Source organism: Neocloeon triangulifer, unplaced genomic scaffold (assembly GCF_031216515.1).
Source record: "Neocloeon triangulifer isolate White Clay Creek 2 clone unplaced genomic scaffold, ASM3121651v1 ptg000013l, whole genome shotgun sequence".
Classification (NCBI taxonomy): Eukaryota; Metazoa; Arthropoda; class Insecta; order Ephemeroptera; family Baetidae; genus Neocloeon; species Neocloeon triangulifer.
The window spans coordinates 600,411-622,807 of record NW_026775555.1 but is presented as its reverse complement, the minus strand read 5'-3'; the positions used below and the strand labels follow the sequence as shown (position 1 = coordinate 622,807).

Genomic DNA, 22,397 nt, shown 5'->3' with positions numbered 1-22,397 from the left:
ATTGGTTTTTGGGTACCGATTGAAAAGCTTTTTTTATAAATATTATAGGATAAAACTGACCGAGTTCATAAGCTTCTGTTGCAACGAAAACTGTAACACAAAACCAATGAAAAATGGGGAAAATAATGCATCTTTATCATGAAACATTTGTAAACTCTAGTTTCTACTCGAAATAGTAAATAAAAATTACGCAAAGATCTTCCAATACATATTTTTCTTCTCAAGCTTCAAACTTCAAATATAATTTAGCAAATCTAAGGTTTTTGTACTGCATAGAATTTGATAATAAATTCTCTGAAATTGAAATTAGCAATTAATCATAATCAACGAAAACTGAAGTTATGCGTTAGTTAGAAATAATACTCTTGCAATTTCCTCTAAAATGTTTAGGAATTTGGAATGCAATCTCCCAGTAGCCCCGAAATTCAAAACTTTCCCGAGTTCAACCCCCTCGAGAAAATCAAAATTTCTCAGGCGTGCGTTATGGACAAAATTGTGTGTCGGATTGGCAACCCTCGCGCTGATTAAACGTCTTCGTCCCGAGGGCAAAGCAACGAGCTGCTCCAGATTTTGGAGCCGCGCTGCGAAATTAATTAAGGTATTAAGTCATTAAGTTGGTAGTTTCGCGCGGGCGGGCGGTCGCTGCCGACTAGATAGCGGTACTAACTTTAACTGGCTGAGCGAGGTGGTAATACGGCGCGAGAATTACTGGGCCGGAAAGACTAGAAATGGGCGAAAGCAGTACTCACCGGTGCTCGTCGGCCTTGGTCGGGATGAACTTGATGCACTCTCGTTTCTGAAAGTTGGCTTCCACCCAACTCCGCGCCGTCTGAAACGCACGAAAAAATTTTTACCTTCAATGATCACCAAGTGGAGTTTTACTGGAGTGTGCAGTAAATTGTAAAGAGACGTTCCATTACCCAATGATAATTTCAAAAATATATTTTTATATTTTCTTTTCTTCTCTTTAGTTGCAAATAATATTTATTGATATATCACAGAGGCAATCGCTGCCCATATCGAGATGCATCGATCATAAATTATCTTTATGGTTGAGTAAATACATAATTAGGCACAAGGATTGCTTTTAATCTTTCTTAATTAAATAATTAAATTCAATTTATTATTCTCCAAACAAGTCAAAACCATCAACTATAAAAAATTGGTTAAAAACAGGCACACAGTGCTGTGCTAGTGATGAACTCACTGAAACTCATAATCGATATAATAACTTACTTTTTATAAAAGACATCATAACATTGTATTATATTTTATATTTAATGTTTTTTATAACCATAAATAATAATTTCATACTCATTAGTCATTATAATTATTTATTCTTCACTAATCAAGAAACGGCACGGCAGGAACTATGGCGAAACCATAGAATAACTACAAAACTTCAAATCTATTTGAATGCATCAGATCGGGATGATTTTTAATGAGATTTGTACGTTGTTAGATTTTCCGCTACTACCCGCAATGAGTACCCAGGTCTTGTACATTCATTCTGCCCACGATTTTACATTATGGGACATGGTTTTGCGTAATTATACCTGTGCCGACAGACAAAACAAAACATTTGCAATCCACAGTCACGCTTTGTTCGTTTAATTTGCTCTCGTTGCTTAATAACATGCATCGCAGAGCTTTGGTGAATGAAAAACAATCTGTCAATACCTCGGTATGTTTTCCACTTTGTGGTCTTTTTAATTGTACACGTGTTTTATTCAAAGCAAAAAATCTGGATCAAAGGTTAAAAAGAAATTTTTTTAAGGAAACAAAATTTGGCGCACTCTCAGGTTGTTAATATTGAATCAGCTGGCGTACGCGCCAAAAAAAATAGATTTAACGTTCTACACTAAAAAACTGCTCTCGCTGATGTTTATTTTTGAACCGCAGCAAAGCTCCCCGAATTAATCACAACCCTGGCACCGCATAGTTGTCACAAAGGCCACCGACAGTCATCTCTGCTTTCTTCTGTACCTTGACGAGTAGCGTATAAAAAAGGCTTGAAACTTAATCTGCACTGTGCCACGTTTTATTATAAAATAACAGACACACAGACACAGGCTGTTATCTTTTTGAAGCTCCAACGGGCAACAAAACATACATTTATAAAATAATAATTTAAAATTCTATATAAAATTTTGCATGTTGCTATCCATTTTCAATAAAAAATTCTTGCTAATGGCGGAGCCACTTGGCTAAACAATTTCTTTTCTCAAATTGTTTTCAAAAATTTAATGTAAACAATGTGATGTAGCAATTGGACGACACCAATGATAATAATCTTTTTTATTGATTAATTAATAAAAAAGCGGATATTTTGAAAAAATATTTTAACAATCAAAAGTTGACGATGATGCCTTTGCGATTACTAACAATAAGGCTTCATTCTGAACCATCTTGCACAAAGGGGCAAATTATGCAACCGGTCGGGCAGAGGTGATCGCCAGATTGCATATACGTTCAATGTTGTGTCATGTGTCAAGAGTGAGAATGAAAGAGTCCTCGTCTCAAATGCCCTCAGTGCAAGAGCGATCCAAAAACGCGGCATTTACATTTGCCTATTTATTCTGCTCCGGTGCGATTTCAATTCCACACTTTGTGTGGGATGTACACGCTGAAAGTTTCAATAAAATATGGGCTGTGTGATTAAAAAGTCGCGCTCAAAGTGAATGCATATTAAATTTTGCTCCACATAAAAGCACCTGCTTCATATTACATGAAGCGCTGTGAATATGGACAAAAAAATGTATATGGCTGGGTTTCACGCGACGCACGAGCTGTAATGGAAATCAGTTGACGGCGCCTGGTTGAGAGAACTCGGAATGTGTTGGTTTAATCAATCAAAATCCCATGAGACGGAAAGTGATTTTACAATTAATATAATTATTTAATTAAAATCAAAACAGTAATTATTTTATTCTTGCTGATTTATTTTCAGCAAAATATTTCAGTGGAATTCTGGCGGAATTTCTTTATAGCAAAAAGCACATGACACATTTGAAAGCCATAAAAAAATTTTAGAAAAAGGTCGCTTTTGACAAAATTTAGTGTAAACAATTTAAATACATACATCAAAAGTTTATTTTTTTGCCGCTTAATTTTAATAGTTTAAATTGATTTGATATTTTATTATTGCTAATAATTCACAAATAAAAATAAAATAGAACAATTTTATCATAATTATATTGTTCTTCCAATTTACTTTTAAAAATTAGGATTTATGTAAAATAAAGGAAAATTACACACTGATAAAAAAAACTAAGCTTTTCTTTAAATTACTAACAAAGCCTTTTCCTTGAACGTTTCTTATCACCGCGCCCAACACATCTTAACAGTGAGGCGGTGTGTTGTTAAGGGGGCTCTTCATTCGCACCATGTCTCGAGGGTGCAAATGCGATTCGCTTAGTTTCTCCCCGGGCTGGCGGAGCAGATAAAATCGCGTGATAAACGATCAACTCCCACGTACGCGCTGGAGAAGCTGCAAAAGCTCTATCTTCCCAGGCTGCATTTATTTTCAAGCCAATGGAGAGCAGATTCCGAGTTTAAGCTGCAGCGTGGGCCGTTTATTACTTTGCCAACAGTCGCATTATTTCTCCACTTTAAAAGCAGGGACTCGAACAGAAGGACCAGTTTTGAACCAGGCTGGTCCGGCAACTCGCATTTCGCTCGCCCACGGCCAGGAATTTTAGCAGCCAGCTCTTCATATTGACAAGAATTTGTCCCTTGCGCTTGCTGTCTGGCCAGGAATTTTTCTTATGAAACGACAGTTTATATACGTGGGCTCTTTTTTTTGCGCCAGGTTAAGAAAATTTTAGGGTTTATTAAAAAATAGCTAATCTTGCGTATTTGGGCCAAATATTTTTTGTTTTTTCTGCTCAAGAAAGTAAAAAAACCAGTAAACACAAAATAAGAAGTTTGAAGCAGACCAAATTCAGATTCAGATTCAGATAATAATTATTCCGTATAGATCAACATATGTACAGAAATAATCTTTGGAATAGGTCACTGTAATACAGCTATATCTCAATATAACTATAATAGAGCTTACTAAATTATAAAAATATTCAAATTCCGCAAGTTGAAACAAACATTTTCCGTTGTTAAGTAATAATTAGTAGAGTTTGAAACTTTCATGGTCATTTTGCAAAATCTATCAAGAATTATTCCTAAATATACTAAAAACGATTTAATGAATTGTGGCCAACTAGATACTTGTTTATCTATGTATAACAAATCGTGTCTTTTTATGTGGACACAATATTTAAAATTTATATAATTTGCAGGAGGTTTGATCATTTTCAACATAAATTTATCCAACGAAAGGCCACTTTTTAACTGCCGTTATCCAATCAAATTAGAAACAGACTAAAATTAGTTTATTATTTTTGCCCAAAACTTAATTTGCCATTTAAAGAAATAACAAATTCAAATTTGAAATATTTTTCATAATTACACTTCATTGGACACTCGGTTTTTGCTTCGAGAAATTTGCACCGGTGCACTCCGCGAGTAAAAATAATTGCGTATCTCACAATAATGAGGGCAGGTCTTGTATTACAAAAGTTCAAGTTTATTTAGTTTTGATATAATCTAAATTATAAATTTTACGGTGGAAGCTTTTACAAAACAACTCAAAAAAGCGATTATACTAATTATTTAGAACATTTATACATAAGCCTAGCGTGGCACCCCGGCACGAACTGCACGGCAAACAAACTCGAGAAAACAATTTACAATTTGGGCAAATAAAACACAAAAATAACAATTCAAAAACGGGCAAGCATTGTCTAATGCAATAAATAATTACCTAATCCCGAATATCTAACCTAACCTTCCACTGGTTAAGGAGCAAAAAATCATGCCTGTAAAAATTAAGCTCCTGCACATCAACATTTTATTTTTGTTCAAAACGTGTTAACGGCGTGACTGATTTTGACGTGAGCGCGACCCAAAGCTGCGAGGCGACGACAGCATTTAGTGCTCTGCAGCGAGAGCAAACGCGAGGCGTTTTCTCACCGAGTCATCAAACGTCAAACCGTGGAATGACACGCCACCCGCCTTGCAAGACTGTACGGCGGCACAGTTTCCACCGTTGTGCAAGGCGTACCTGTGGCAAAAGCGTAATACGTAGTCCCCCTGACCAATGGCTCTAGCAGCCGGTGCGTTCTTCGAAAGAGAGTGTACTGTGCTTAAACAAGTTGTTTGCGATCGAAAAGCCATTTTTCCATTCACCCACTAACAAACATTATTCTTATGTTTTGTCTAAACTAAATTTTTAGAATTGACTTGATGTAAGATGTCGTGTATTTCAAATTTCAATGTATTGAATAAAGAATAAATAATTTAAAAAAAAAAATAACGTGGACAAATAAACAATAATAATAATAATGATCCATTGATATTGGTATTGAATTGGACCTGTGGGTTAACAAATTCAATTTTCCAACTATACCATAGCAGCCTGAAAAAAATTTTAATGAATATTATCTGAAACAGCACAAGCGTTTTACGATCTATTTGCTTTGGCTAGAGCAGACGCCGCCATTCGAGTCTGGGCAGTAAAATCAGGGCTGACCGCGTGACAATAATGGCGTGCGGCCAGCATAAATAATTAAGCCGGCGTCTTGCGGCCCAGATAAGTGGTGCTGTTCGCGGCCCACACCCATTAGGGGTGCGCGCAAGCGATTCTTTGTCTGCGGCAGAACAAAGGCCAACCACCCCGACCACCCACCCAGGCACCAGCTGCCGTGCAAAAAGCGGGGCTTTAAAATGGTTATTTATGACGGACATTAATAAATTTGCCCTGCCGGGCGTGTGAGAGCGCTCGGCCGGAGTGTGTTTTTAATAATCATTATGGGTGGTAAAATTAGCCCAAAACCCACACATGAGAAACTGGCTTTTTGCATTAGAGATTTTACGTTTTTTTTTTCAAAGGTGATTTTTTCAGAGGATGAGCTGTTGCGGATATTTGTCTTCCTGAGAAATCTCTGTGTAATGCTTAAGTTCTTCATTTATATGATGCAAAACAAGTCTCCATTAATTCCGCATCAGCTATGAGCAAAATACACAATATTGATATTGGCAGACCCTTTATTATTATTTTTATAATTGTTGTTGCTTATTTTTCCACGTTGTTTTCAATCAATTTCTTATGCACAAATTGTTTGAGAAAGAGTAATTTATTAAAAGGTTTGACAATACAGAAACCAAATTCTGAATGTCAAATGTCTATAAGTAAGGCATCTGTAGTTAAACCTGAGTTAACATTCTTCAAAGTACTAAACACAATTTTAAGACCCCAATTGAACTATTTCAAAGCATCCCATAAGACAATGTATGGTACAATGCCTTCCGCATAATCCGCATTGTACTGCTAAAGTTATTGTTATTTATTCTTCTCGGTCAAAACACATATTTTAAATTTGAAAATAAGAGAAGAAAGGATTTACAACTAGTATATATGTCTGCTAAAAAGCCGAAAATAAAAAGAGACTCGGCCGCCGCGGTAAACCCACACTATCGAAAAAGAAACAATATCAAATAAAAAGAACGATTTCGCAAAAAAAATCTTAAATCTTCAGTTACGGCCACAAATGCAGAGTCTTTAAGGACAGGTGGCAGGTCGTTCCATGGCATGAAAATTCTGAATGAAAAAGCGCCGCGACCGAACTTATCGTTGGTCAGAGGAGGCTGGAGGCGAGGGTGCTGTTCGTCGTCGCCTCTCAGCTTGCGGCCCTCGATGATTCGGATGGGCGCATTGAAATCTGTCTCGCCGCTCAAGTGCATGTCAATGGGCACAAATCTCTGCTCTATTGGCAGTGGAAGTTTACAAAACTAAATCCATTGGTCCTTCAAAATGAAAATTAGACTTCGCAGCAAAATCGCGCCATAAATTTACAAAGAAAAAGGAGCACCGTCAGCTTGGTCTAATTACAGCGTGAATGAAGTGGGCGCCAAGAAACAGCCCTCATGCAAACCGAGGAGAATTTGCTGCAACTTTAACGTCACATGGTTGTCAGTTTACAAGTTTAATTCTTGCTAGCCGCGTGTAATATTTCACAAAACTTTGCATCCCTCTTGCAAGCATAAAACACAGGAGTCAGATATATAATTTCAATTTTATTCAATTCAATTCAATTCGTTTTATTTCTCCACAACAAGTCAAAGCATCTGAGTCAAAAATTTACATTACGGAGAAATAGGCTTACAGTACTAGTGAACAACTCACTGAAACTCATACATCATTGAACTGAGACAAACAAGAAATTTGCCTCCGCCCTCAATACTCGCCGTACTGCAGCCGTAAGCAAAATAAAAAAAAAATTAATCTGACATCACAAAACATTTACACAATTTGGGGAAATCGGGGGCCGGACAAGATTTCAATTCGGAAGGGAGGGAATTCCACTGTTGGGCGAGTCGGAAGGAGAACGATTGCAGGCCGAGGTCGGTGCGCGCTTTTGGTATGAGTCGGTGCTCGCCGTCTGTGTTTCGCATCACTCGCCCCACTGTGATTCGCGCCATCGCGTTCATGTTTGTTTCACCATCACGACACTTCCGAAAAAAAGTCAAGTCGTTGTATTTGAGCTGCTGTTGCACTGAGAGCAGCTCTTTTTTGGCCGCCTCAGAGATGTGCCGCCCATGCACAAATCTGAGGGCACGATTTTGCACCCGTTCGAACTTTTTCATATTCACCTGGGTCGAGGGATGCCAAGCTGGGGTGCCGTAGAACATCAAGGGTTTTACCATCGTCAGGTACGCGAGTCGCTTAACGCGCGGAGTGCAGCCTTGCAGGTTGCGGGCCGCATCCAATTTATTTTACACAATTTATTATTATTATTTTTTATTTTTGTGTGAAAATTTTGACCTCTGCATAGTATTCTTGAAGAAGAAGGCAGATTGTATGAAGCGTGTGGTTAAGCTTATAATCTATTTTTTTTTTAAACTTAGATGTTTCAAGAATCAATTTAAACGTTTTTTGGGTCTCAATTGGGTCCATATTTTCTTCACATTGCGGTAACTGTTTTCAAATGTAATTTATGTATTCCGGCATCAGTTTAATTTTATGGAAAAAACTGACCCCATCCTACTTTTACTAGGACTTTTTCTGAAAGTCAAACACAAAAATGCAATAAATTCGTGCATAATCAACTTGTTGGGGCATTGGGGCATAAATTTGGACGCTAGGTGAGCGATAAAGTCGTTCAGCGGCGGAAATTCACAATTTGCAGCGGCGGGACGACATAATATTTGTATTTATTTGCCTCGCAGGCCGTTACCCAGCATGATAAATGCGAAATGCCCCCGTGGGAAATAACAGCACTTTGTTCCGCGAAGGCGCAATTGAAGCCGGTGTGCGGCAGGTATTTCTCGCGTGCCATCCACCCTTCCAACTTCAATGCCGAGCTGCTCCCTTCGCTCCTTCTGAAATGGTTCTCTCGGTCGGTGAAATGTGCCCTAATTTAGCGTCAGCATTACGATGGAAATGAGCGTTCCGAAATTAGGTTCATTGTGGCGGAAATAGAATTTGCTTGTGTTTAATCTGATAGCGTAATGCTGTTTGTTTGTCGGTCAAATCGGGTCAGAAGGGACTTTGACAGTTCATTTTGTGAAAGGTTCTTGCAGCACGTCATAAAAATTTATGTTGCCACAAACACCGAAGCTCGTAATTTGGCTTGTTATTTTTGCCATTTCATGATCGGATACGGAGGGGCTGATGGCTGATATTAAAAATTCATTGACTGATATTAAATGTAAAAAATCCATGGTTATTCACAAACAAACATTAAAACATAAATGAAAAAAAGAAACATACAAAATATGCGTTATACTGTATGTATGTATGTTAGGTGTTTAATAAAATTATCTTTCTAAAAAAAAAAGTGCAATTTTATTTCATTCGACGTAAAATTTTTGCGACCATTTGGAAAAATGAAAAAAGATTAAAAGTATTATATGATCTCGTGCTTGAGGATACGTTCCTTTGACGATCCAGTCCTGCAAAAGTGGCGTGTTCAAAAATTTTTAATATCTTTATTTTGCAATTTTATATATATTCAATTTTTTTTTATTAAAATATGCAATAGTTTTCAATAAAAAAAAGTCATTTCGAATTGAATTGGCCGTAAAAAGGATGTGAAAAAGGCCAGCCCAGTCCGGTTTTGAACCCCGCCCCGGTAGTGACTCGCGGTCCAGTGCTCTACTGCCCGCCCAGTTACCGAGCGCGCGTTCTTAACCCACTGGGCTGGCCTGCCGGCAACAACTGAAACTCAAAAAGCGGTATATAAACTGCGTGGCTGGTCGACTAAGTCGCGCAACACAACAATGAAAGATTTTTTGATTGTTGCTTGAGCTCTGTGATTGGGTATCTAAGGTGTCAGTGCAAATTATATTACGACATTAAAATAATTTAGCGACTCTTGAAATATTAATTTCCAAAATTTTTATTCATTATATTTTCTTGTCTGACGTGATGCGTGGTGACGAGAATCAATTAAATTGAAATCAATTAACAATAAAAATTGAATCAAAAAGGGCCAGAGGAGGGGTGAATGTTGGCCAGGAAGAGATCGGACAAAGTCAACGGGGAATGGTGCGATATTCAGGATTCTGAATGTAGAAAAATCGAGCTTTCGAACGGTGTGCATTTTATTGCGTGTCAATGTAGAATCAAGGGAAAAATTTACATTTGAAAACGGACAAATTTAAAAATAAAAAAATTCTTGATCGAATTTATCTCAAAGCTTGAAAAGAACGCCAACGTTTTTAGCGACAAACGGCACACCAGTGGAATCCTCGTTTCATGAGGATGCCGAAAATGTCTAGTTCTTCGCGATTTGGAGACTCCTGACCTGAAAAAGACGTCAGGAAGCACGGAAGGTTTTATTTCAAATCAACACCGCTCCGAATCCCAATGTTGCATTTATTCGTCAAATTATGCAATTTTAATTCATTCGACGTAAAATTTTTGCGACCATTTGGAAAAACGAAAAAAGATTAAAAGTATTATATGATCTCGTGCTTGAGGATACGTTCCTTTTTACGATCCAGTCCTGCAAAAGTGGCGTGTTCAAAAATTTTTAATATCTTTATTTTGCAATTTTATATATATTCAATTTTTTTTTATTAAAATATGCAATAGTTTTCAATAAAAAAAAGTCATTTCGAATTGAATTGGCCGTAAAAAGGATGTGAAAAAGGCCAGCCCAGACCGGTTTTGAACCCCGCCCCGGTAGTGACTCGCGGTCCAGGGCTCTACTGCCCGCCCAGTTACCGAGCGCGCGTTCTTAACCCACTGGGCTGGCCTGCCGGCAACAACTGAAACTCAAAAAGCGGTATATAAACTGCGTGGCTGGTCGACTAAGTCGCGCAACACAACAATGAAAGATTTTTTGATTGTTGCTTGAGCTCTGTGATTGGGTATCTAAGGTGTCAGTGCAAATTATATTACGACATTAAAATAATTTAGCGACTCTTGAAATATTAATTTCCAAAATTTTTATTCATTATAATTTCTTGTCTGACGTGATGCGTGGTGACGAGAATCAATTAAATTGAAATCAATTAACAATAAAAATTGAATCAAAAAGGGCCAGAGGAGGGGTGAATGTTGGCCAGGAAGAGATCGGACAAAGTCAACGGGGAATGGTGCGATATTCAGGATTCTGAATGTAGAAAAATCGAGCTTTCGAACGGTGTGCATTTTATTGCGCGTCAATGTAGAATCAAGGGAAAAATTTGCATTTGAAAACGGACAAATTTAAAAGTAAAAAAATTCTTGATCGTATTTATCTCAAAGCTTGAAAAGAACGCCAACGTTTTTAGCGACAAACGGCACACCAGTGGAATCCTCGTTTCATGAGGATGCCGAAAATGCCTAGTTCTTCGCGATTTGGAGACTCCTGACCTGAAAAAGACGTCAGGAAGCACGGAAGGTTTTATTTCAAATCAACACCGCTCCGAATCCCAATGTTGCATTTATTCGTCAAATTATGCAATTTTATTTCATTCGATGTAAAGTTTTGGCCAACATTTGGAAAAATGAAAAAAGATTAAAAGTATTATATGATCTCGTGCTTGAGGATACGTTCCTTTGACGATCCAGTCCTGCAAAAGTGGCGTGTTCAAAAATTTTTAATATCTTTATTTTGCAATTTTATATATATTCAATTTTTTTTTATTAAAATATGCAATACTTTTCAATAAAAAAAAGTCATTTCGAATTGAATTGGCCGTAAAAAGGATGTGAAAAAGGCCAGCCCAGTCCGGTTTTGAACCCCGCCCCGGTAGTGACTCGCGGTCCAGTGCTCTACTGCCCGCCCAGTTACCGAGCGCGCGTTCTTAACCCACTGGGCTGGCCTGCCGGCAACAATTGAAACTCAAAAAGCGGTATATAAACTGCGTGGCTGGTCGACTAAGTCGCGCAACACAACAATGAAAGATTTTTTGATTGTTGCTTGAGCTCTGTGATTGGGTATCTAAGGTGTCAGTGCAAATTATATTACGACATTAAAATAATTTAGCGACTCTTGAAATATTAATTTCCAAAATTTTTATTCATTATATTTTCTTGTCTGACGTGATGCGTGGTGACGAGAATCAATTAAATTGAAATCAATTAACAATAAAAATTGAATCAAAAAGGGCCAGAGGAGGGGTGAATGTTGGCCAGGAAGAGATCGGACAAAGTCAACGGGGAATGGTGCGATATTCAGGATTCTGAATGTAGAAAAATCGAGCTTTCGAACGGTGTGCATTTAATTGCGCGTCAATGTAGAATCAAGGGAAAAATTTGCATTTGAAAACGGACAAATTTAAAAAGAAAAAAATTCTTGATCGTATTTATCTCAAAGCTTGAAAAGAACGCCAACGTTTTTAGCGACAAACGGCACACCAGTGGAATCCTCGTTTCATGAGGATGCCGAAAATGTCTAGTTCTTCGCGATTTGGAGACTCCTGACCTGAAAAAGACGTCAGGAAGCACGGAAGGTTTTATTTCAAATCAACACCGCTCCGAATCCCAATGTTGCATTTATTCGTCAAATTATGCAATTTTAATTCATTCGACGTAAAATTTTTGCGACCATTTGGAAAAACGAAAAAAGATTAAAAGTATTATATGATCTCGTGCTTGAGGATACGTTCCTTTTTACGATCCAGTCCTGCAAAAGTGGCGTGTTCAAAAATTTTTAATATCTTTATTTTGCAATTTTATATATATTCAATTTTTTTTTATTAAAATATGCAATAGTTTTCAATAAAAAAAAGTCATTTCGAATTGAATTGGCCGTAAAAAGGATGTGAAAAAGGCCAGCCCAGACCGGTTTTGAACCCCGCCCCGGTAGTGACTCGCGGTCCAGGGCTCTACTGCCCGCCCAGTTACCGAGCGCGCGTTCTTAACCCACTGGGCTGGCCTGCCGGCAACAACTGAAACTCAAAAAGCGGTATATAAACTGCGTGGCTGGTCGACTAAGTCGCGCAACACAACAATGAAAGATTTTTTGATTGTTGCTTGAGCTCTGTGATTGGGTATCTAAGGTGTCAGTGCAAATTATATTACGACATTAAAATAATTTAGCGACTCTTGAAATATTAATTTCCAAAATTTTTATTCATTATATTTTCTTGTCTGACGTGATGCGTGGTGACGAGAATCAATTAAATTGAAATCAATTAACAATAAAAATTGAATCAAAAAGGGCCAGAGTTGGGGTGAATGTTGGCCAGGAAGAGATCGGACAAAGTCAACGGGGAATGGTGCGATATTCAGGATTCTGAATGTAGAAAAATCGAGCTTTCGAACGGTGTGCATTTTATTGCGTGTCAATGTAGAATCAAGGGAAAAATTTACATTTGAAAACGGACAAATTTAAAAATAAAAAAATTCTTGATCGAATTTATCTCAAAGCTTGAAAAGAACGCCAACGTTTTTAGCGACGAACGGCACACCAGTGGAATCCTCGTTTCATGAGGATGCCGAAAATGTCTAGTTCTTCGCGATTTGGAGACTCCTGACCTGAAAAAGACGTCAGGAAGCACGGAAGGTTTTATTTCAAATCAACACCGCTCCGAATCCCAATGTTGCATTTATTCGTCAAATTATGCAATTTTATTTCATTCGACGTAAAATTTTTGCGACCATTTGGAAAAATGAAAAAAGATTTAAAGTATTATATGATCTCGTGCTTGAGGATACGTTCCTTTGACGATCCAGTCCTGCAAAAGTGGCGTGTTCAAAAATTTTTAATATCTTTATTTTGCAATTTTATATATATTCAATTTTTTTTTATTAAAATATGCAATACTTTTCAATAAAAAAAGTCATTTCGAATTGAATTGGCCGTAAAAAGGATGTTAAAAAGGCCAGCCCAGTCCGGTTTTGAACCCCGCCCTGGTAGTGACTCGCGGTCCAGTGCTCTACTGCCCGCCCAGTTACCGAGCGCGCGTTCTTAACCCACTGGGCTGGCCTGCCGGCAACAACTGAAACTCAAAAAGCGGTATATAAACTGCGTGGCTGGTCGACTAAGTCGCGCAACACAACAATGAAAGATTTTTTGATTGTTGCTTGAGCTCTGTGATTGGGTATCTAAGGTGTCAGTGCAAATTATATTACGACATTAAAATAATTTAGCGACTCTTGAAATATTAATTTCCAAAATTTTTATTCATTATATTTTATTGTCTGACGTGATGCGTGGTGACGAGAATCAATTAAATTGAAATCAATTAACAATAAAAATTGAATCAAAAAGGGCCAGAGGAGGGGTGAATGTTGGCCAGGAAGAGATCGGACAAAGTCAACGGGGAATGGTGCGATATTCAGGATTCTGAATGTAGAAAAATCGAGCTTTCGAACGGTGTGCATTTTATTGCGTGTCAATGTAGAATCAAGGGAAAAATTTACATTTGAAAACGGACAAATTAAAAAATAAAAATATTCTTGATCGAATTTATCTCAAAGCTTGAAAAGAACGCCAACGTTTTTAGCGACAAACGGCACACCAGTGGAATCCTCGTTTCATGAGGATGCCGAAAATGTCTAGTTCTTCGCGATTTGGAGACTCCTGACCTGAAAAAGACGTCAGGAAGCACGGAAGGTTTTATTTCAAATCAACACCGCTCCGAATCCCAATGTTGCATTTATTCGTCAAATTATGCAATTTTAATTCATTCGACGTAAAATTTTTGCGACCATTTGGAAAAATGAAAAAAGATTAAAAGTATTATATGATCTCGTGCTTGAGGATACGTTCCTTTTTACGATCCAGTCCTGCAAAAGTGGCATGTTCAAAAATTTTTAATATCTTTATTTTGCAATTTAATATATATTCAATTTTTTTTTATTAAAATATGCAATACTTTTCAATAAAAAAAGTCATTTCGAATTGAATTGGCCGTAAAAAGGATGTGAAAAAGGCCAGCCCAGTCTGGTTTTGAACCCCGCCCCGGTAGTGACTCGCGGTCCAGTGCTCTACTGCCCGCCCAGTTACCAAGCGCGCGTTCTTAACCCACTGGGCTGGCCTGCCGGCAACAACTGAAACTCAAAAAGCGGTATATAAACTGCGTGGCTGGTCGACTAAGTCGCGCAACACAACAATGAAAGATTTTTTGATTGTTGCTTGAGCTCTGTGATTGGGTATCTAAGGTGTCAGTGCAAATTATATTACGACATTAAAATAATTTAGCGACTCTTGAAATATTAATTTCCAAAATTTTTATTCATTATATTTTCTTGTCTGACGTGATGCGTGGTGACGAGAATCAATTAAATTGAAATCAATTAACAATAAAAATTGAATCAAAAAGGGCCAGAGGAGGGGTGAATGTTGGCCAGGAAGAGATCGGACAAAGTCAACGGGGAATGGTGCGATATTCAGGATTCTGAATGTAGAAAAATCGAGCTTTCGAACGGTGTGCATTTTATTGCGTGTCAATGTAGAATCAAGGGAAAAATTTACATTTGAAAACGGACAAATTTAAAAATAAAAATATTCTTGATCGAATTTATCTCAAAGCTTTAAAAGAACGCCAACGTTTTTAGCGACAAACGGCACACCAGTGGAATCCTCGTTTCATGAGGATGCCGAAAATGTCTAGTTCTTCGCGATTTGGAGACTCCTGACCTGAAAAAGACGTCAGGAAGCACGGAAGGTTTTATTTCAAATCAACACCGCTCCGAATCCCAATGTTGCATTTATTCGTCAAATTATGCAATTTTATTTCATTCGACGTAAAATTTTTGCGACCATTTGGAAAAATGAAAAAAGATTAATATGATCTCGTGCTTGAGGATACGTTCCTTTTTACGATCCAGTCCTGCAAAAGTGGCGTGTTCAAAAATTTTTAATATCTTTATTTTGCAATTTAATATATATTCAATTTTTTTTTTATTAAAATATGCAATAGTTTTCAATAAAAAAAGTCATTTCGAATTGAATTGGCCGTAAAAAGGATGTGAAAAAGGCCAGCCCAGTCCGGTTTTGAACCCCGCCCCGGTAGTGACTCGCGGTCCAGTGCTCTACTGCCCGCCCAGTTACCGAGCGCGCGTTCTTAACCCACTGGGCTGGCCTGCCGGCAACAACTGAAACTCAAAAAGCGGTATATAAACTGCGTGGCTGGTCGACTAAGTCGCGCAACACAACAATGAAAGATTTTTTGATTGTTGCTTGAGCTCTGTGATTGGGTATCTAAGGTGTCAGTGCAAATTATATTACGACATTAAAATAATTTAGCGACTCTTGAAATATTAATTTCCAAAATTTTTATTCATTATATTTTCTTGTCTGACGTGATGCGTGGTGACGAGAATCAATTAAATTGAAATCAATTAACAATAAAAATTGAATCAAAAAGGGCCAGAGGAGGGGTGAATGTTGGCCAGGAAGAGATCGGATAAAGTCAACGGGGCATGGTGGTTCAGGATTCTGAAGGGAAAAATTTGCATTTGAAAACGGACAAATTAAAAAAAAAAAAATTCTTGGTCATATATTAAACCAAAAAATAATAAAAAAAAAAAAAATTAAATGGGTGGTGCCTTCTGTGTAATACCAATAAAGGGCACAATCCGACAAGACTTTGTCTTGGCCTGATCCTAAAAAAAAGCAACTCACAAAGCCCATCGAGAAGAAGCCAACATTACATTCACATTTTTGAAAAATTATCAATGCAGTGCGTAATTCCCATTTATTAATAAGAAATTGCTCTCCACTAGATTGTTTGACGGGACTCGGTCCCGACGGGTCCCCGCGGGTTTCCCGCGGGACCGGCACAGTTTCCTTTAAGAGCAGCGAGCGGGAACGGGACGGGACGCGGGACCGGGAAATTGAAGTTAGTTGAAAAGACAAACAGGTTTCAATTCCCTGTTCTATCAAATGACTTATAATTTTCAAGCAAAATCAAAATTAATAGTTATTGAATAGCATATTATTCTTCTAATCGCAAACTCCTTTTCACACGTTCATTTAAAAAAAAATTTATAAATAATCATAAATAAATTAAGAAATTAAGACAATATTTAAAACTTTGAGATATTTTTAAATTCTTTTTTTTTTAAATTGATATAAATTAAGCAACCCGCAGTTCTTACGAGTAGTGCTATTTGCATACCACGAAACATGGATGATTAATAGCTGCTTGCAGGTATCGGGACTCGGGACGGGTCCGGAAATTTCGTTTTAGGCACTCACGGGAACGGGACCAGACTCGGGAAATTGTTTGAAAAAAATTCGGGAACGGGACGGGAAAATTTTCAAAAATTGGTCCCGTCAAACACTCTACTCTCCACCAAATTAATTCAAACCGGTTAAAATAAACCGCCGGCAGCGAATCCCATTTTCTGGCGGGGGAATAACTCGACTCGCCATTGCAGGCAGGCTATTTTGCAAAGAGGAAAATACATCTCGGCAGCTAGCAAACGTTCTAGTCGCCGCAGGCCTTTATCAAATTGAAACGCAACGCGATAAAAACCCGCAAAGTTTTAGTGCCCCTGCGCAAATGTTCGCCAGCCGGTGAAATAAAATAACTAAAAAAAAACGCATAACATCGGAGGTTGCTTTCAATTCTAAAAGGGAGCCGGGCTAACTCGCAACTTCATCTTCTTGAGGAAGAAAAGGCTTCCGTCTTTCTCACCTTTTTCTCTCCTCTTCGTCGAGATTAAAAAGGAGTTATTTTGGACCTTTGCTACTTCGTGAAATGCGAAAACTCGGCTGCCGGCACAAAAGTTTCTTCTTTCTGTTGGGTGCGTTTTGTCTTGGGTGCTTTCAGCAAGGCGGCGAATATTAATTAGGGCGGCACATTTAATCCTCTTATTCGCTGCCATTTAAAATTTTATGAAGCAGGGAAATTGCCTTGAAGATTGCAAAACCTGGCGGAGAGATTATATGCAAAATTTTGCATGACCGCAAAATACAACTTTGCAAACACCCATCGACCATCACATAAAAAAATAAAGCATCATTCAGTTAATCTTCGGAGTACAGGTTTATTTGGGTTTATTTATTAAAATATTTATTATACTGTGAAAACAGTTTTGTCCTTTTTCTTTGTTTTAAAAGCTTCCATAAAAAGCGCATTGTTCACTCAAGTTTAATGTATAATGATAAAAAAGGACCAAAAGAGACCTTCCATCCACATTTTCACGCTCCAACGCCTTTTTACTTTTTAAAGATACACTACGTCCCCATTTTCGTACGTTTTGGTGCTTGCAAGTGGATCAGGTGCGCTATTATATAGTCTTCGCCTATTCATTCACCCGGCCGCTTAATTAAATTCAAGCCTGGGCGAAAAATTCACAAAGATGGACCTTGTCCACATGGGTGGTTCGATCATACATCGCCCAGAAATTGTATTATACGGCCGCCTTTCTGCGCTCAAAATTGGATCCACGCACTTTGCCTGCGCAAGTGGAGAGCCTCTCAGCGAGTAATGGAGGCATCCGAGGAGCTGCTTGTTTGGCCGTGCTTGAAATGTGAGATTTTGGCCGCTTTGTGATTCACGGAATCGCAAGAATTTTGGAGTCACATAGAGGGCAAGGGCAAGACAGACGAATCCTTTGAGATGGAAAACTTTACAGATCAGATGATGATTTAGAAACTAGATTCATTTCAATGGTAAAAAAGCTCACCGAAGTGTACATTGAGAATTTTTTTATAATAGCGAGCGGACTGATTATAAAAAAGGTCACATCGCATATTGATTATTGATTTTATTGTCCTATTGCTTCATATTTGCAAATATTATCGATAGAATAAATAATTCATTGACAAACCTTTTTCTTTTCATGACTTGATTTGTGAAGAATAAACAATAATAATAATAAAATTGATAAAAAAATAAGATACTTGAAGAAAAAATGCCATTCCATTTGAGCGATGGTTAATGTTACCTTGTAAAAGTAATCCTCCCGGGCTCTTCTCATTTTCAGGCAATAAAACTACCTCAGGATCACATTGACACGAACAAGAAAGGAATATAATAATTCTCAAGCCAGCTAACGCCACATTCGATGGCTGGATGGGTGAATGTTAATTGATGAGGAAAGCGACTCACTGGGCTGCACGGTTTACTTTACACTGACTGATAACTTGAGCAAACAGAGACGCCTCTCTCGTGTATTCCATTGGGTACAAAATTCTCGCGCTTTTTGCAATCAAGCACACGCCGAATGCAATTAGTGCGTGACTTTTGTTGGACATTGCGGATCGTAAACAACGGCAATATGTGCACAAAATAAATGAATGGCCTGATATAAGGCCTGTTCCCAGCTTTGTTTGAAAAATTTGTTTCAGAATACGGGTGATATCTCCCTGGGTGGCACTACTCCCAGTTATTATTTGTATTTCAGCGGCGCCAACGGGCGCGGTGGAGAACCGTCATCAGTTATAAATATCACGAGTCAAAAAAGGAGGCGGCGCGGAAATTATGGCGTATATAGGCAGAAAAAGGCATCCTCTACTTCTGTGGGTGTTTGTGTGAATTTCGGTAAAAAAAAAATGCGGCAGTGTCGTCGTTCGGCTGCTGCAAAGGGCAAAACTCCACGGTGCGAGAGATCAAAGAATGCGAGAAATTCATGCGCCAGCGAATTTCTTTTGCCGATGATGCTTTGTCTGTTTGCTTGGTGGCCCGAAAAACCTTGCCAGATGTGAATAATTGATGGAGTGTGCGTTTCAAAAGAAGCACGCGCGCAATTGGAACTGAAATAACAACTTTGTGTAATTATCGCGCCGGCAAACCAACGACGGGGCGTTCTTTTGAAACGAGGACGCCACAGCCTGAGAATTAATTTGGCTTGATGTAAACAGAAGTTATGAAGTGGATGGTGTGCAATTGGAACGATTGACCTTTACGGATATGAAGTGGGACAGAGCTGAAGAGAATAATAAACAAATGTTGATCAAAAGAGTGGAAATTGATTTAGTTCATTCCTGATATAAATGTTTGAAATCTGATGATGGATACTTGGTGTAGATAGTTTTGTTTTTAATTAAATAATGGCTGCCGCTTATTAAAATCACGTTAATTATACTATAATATATTTCAATAATTTTTAAACATAATTTTAAAATAATATAGAACTCAGACACTTGAAGACTAAAGCTGTGATTAAAATTTTAAAAACCCTTCTTAAAATCTAAATCTAAAATAACGTGCATCAAATATTTAATTCAATTTAATCGTTTATTGAGTAATTATTAATCTCATTAATATTTTCTTGTTCACATTATTGGGTTAATTCCACGTCAAGGTGATTAGTCGCAGTACTAATTAATTATTTCCCGTTTCGAGTGGTTTCTTTGGGTTTTAAATACTCAAAAAACAATTATATTGTTTACATTCATTTATTGAAAAGCAATTTGTATGAAAGAAAGAGAATTTTCGCATCCGTATACACGAGCACACAAAGCTGGAGAGGGCAAAGAAAAAAACAACAACACTGCTAAACAATAACATTTTCCAAATCAAAAACAGACTGAGAAAAAAGTTTAATAACAAAAGCCACGAAAGCGTACTTTTGAAAAAAAAAATATTTTTACTGAAATTTAATTTTACGTCTTATTTAGGATATATGTTTACTAAATTTATGTTGGCTGAAGCAATATATTAGTTCTGACCGTTTATAAATTTAACAGGTCTGAGGCGAGAGCAGCACACAATGAGCACAATATTTATGCCATTAGGTGTATAAAATGGTCTCGGTCACAAAGGTTCAAAGTCACACTCCCCGGCGGAAAACGTCTGGAAATTTCCTCGCACAATGAAAACGCGAAGAAGCGGGTCGATTTGGCAACTTTCCAAAAAGCGAAAATTCGCCATTCGCGTCTGATGCGATAAGCAATCCACAAGGCACACGGGCATAAAAAAAATAAATAAAAAATATCCGAAAAAGAAAACGAAAGCTGTCTGGCAGTTCAAACAAACGGGGAAACACACAAGCAAATAAGTAACTCTGCTGCAGACCCAAAAGTATCGGAAAGCGGTCGACCGATTGTCAAACAAAGGAAATTTATTTCGACGGCCGCTCGAGTGGCTACGAAAATAATTAGACCTCGCTCGAACGTTTTGTGACCTTTGCCGCCGAGACTGGCGACGACAAATCACTCCCCGACGGTTTAATTAATAGCGACTTGGCCAACTAATTAAACCTTCCCCTGGAGAGCGCAAGTTCATAATGTAGCGATTCCTGCCACGAGTGGTGCTGCGAATTATTATTCAAATTATCGTCATCTTTCGGTTCGTTGGAGACGCTCGAAGTTTGCATTCGCACGGCACCGCTTTGTCTAGCTCTTATGTATATTTCCTCACGGTTTGCGAACAGAGTATCTTTGTATATGCTTTCGAATCTTGAATAAACTAGTTTCAAGACTTGTCGGGTTCATCAGCATTGCTTTTCATTGCAAACTTGTAGCTTGATTGCAAAATAAATTATTTATAAATCAGCATTCAGATTAAATTTATATCGCTTCAATGGCTCAAAATGACGAAGCATCATCTTTTTTCTAGGTAAATTTCAATCATATCAATAAGATAAGAACCTTCACACACATCTTTAATTTGGAATGAAACTTTCAATTTTTTATTGGCACTCCCTATAAAATGCTAGTGCAGAAGGCACCACCTAATTGATTATGTTTATTTAATAAATGTACTTTATTTTGGGATACGTAATTTAAAGAAATTTAGAATACCACTTACATTAATGTTTTCTATTTGACCAGCTAAAAACCCTGTGCCTATGAAAACAATGCATTCTGTCAGCTCATAAATTAATGCACTTTAATAACCGCCTTCAACAAAAGACAGACATTTTAATAATAAAAATTCGCGCATACTGATTGTGGGCATTTTGTGAGAGAGAACAAACTGAGTAATGCGAATCATCACTTTGTACAAATCGACCTTTTTAATCCAATTCTGAGAAGCCAATCCATTTAATGATTGCTGCAATTAAACTCGCTTACAGTCAAAATGGGAAAAAAGAGCGTTTCCATAATGAGGTGCAATTATAAAAGCTGGCGAACAGGGGTCGCATTCTGTCTTTGCATATCGACCGACTGGAGGAAATTAACAGCTAGAGCTGTTGGACTAATTGCTTGCTTATCACAAGTGCATGCATCAGAATAATATTGATCACGCCGGTGCAGAAGGACAAAATTGTGAAATTCCTTCCGGGGAATGGGAGATCATTGAACTTATCCTGAATGAACCCAGCGTAAAACCAATATCCATAGAGATTGTTTTCAAAAATAAAACCTGAATTACAAAATGCACACCTAGAATGTGCAAAGACCATTCATTTTGAATAAGAAAATGATTTATTTTGCAATTATTACGGTTGAAATCTGAGGATACGATAATTTATTAAAAGTGCCAAACTCACCGTTTTTGGTTGCTGGGCATTTCTCTTAGATTTCATCTTCATGTTGTGGCGGTTGTGTTGAGGCCGAAACACGAGAAGCGAAAATCCACTTGCTTAGCACAAATTTTAGTATCCAGCTGCATACTTTGAAACGAAAAATTTCTGCTCAATAGCGCCTGAAATCAAGATAATTTTTTTTTAAATTTTTTTAATTGTTTATCCCTCTTGGGAAAGGCACCAGCGGTAGCAGACAGGCTGCTAAATCGCAAGGGCCGATAACTCGGATTCTCCCCTTTCGGGGCCGATAACACGGTGACCTTGCGACCCACTGGGCCGGGGAGAGAGGAGCATAGGATGGGTTTGTATGTTGGGAATTTGAAGGATGAGGAAGGTGAGCGGCTGCGGCCTATGAATGGGAACTATGCCGGCATTCGCCTGGAATGTCTGATGGAAACGGCAGAAAACACCAGACTGCATAGCCGAAATTGCAGACGAAATGCCTGCAATTTCTCCCGAATCTGCCTGTCGCAGT

At 38.0% G+C, this 22,397-nt stretch overlaps 1 protein-coding gene across 6 annotated transcripts in view; it reads right to left on the bottom strand.

Annotated features, from left to right (window-relative positions):
* LOC132198575 (transient receptor potential cation channel trpm) overlaps positions 1 to 22,397 on the bottom strand; it is a 92,186-nt gene that overhangs the window by 68,977 nt on the left and 812 nt on the right. For 5 of the 6 annotated variants that reach the window (XM_059622681.1, XM_059622683.1, XM_059622680.1 and 2 more), the window contains exons 2-3: positions 21,887 to 22,041; positions 750 to 829 (exon numbers count right to left, since the gene is read on the bottom strand). In XM_059622681.1, the coding sequence (XP_059478664.1) occupies positions 750 to 829; positions 21,887 to 21,928 (122 nt within the window). In that variant the 5' untranslated portion in view covers positions 21,929 to 22,041. Of the gene's footprint in view, positions 1 to 749; positions 830 to 18,394; positions 18,546 to 21,886; positions 22,042 to 22,397 lie in introns of those variants that run through there. The other variant, XM_059622682.1, reaches the window with a different exon arrangement.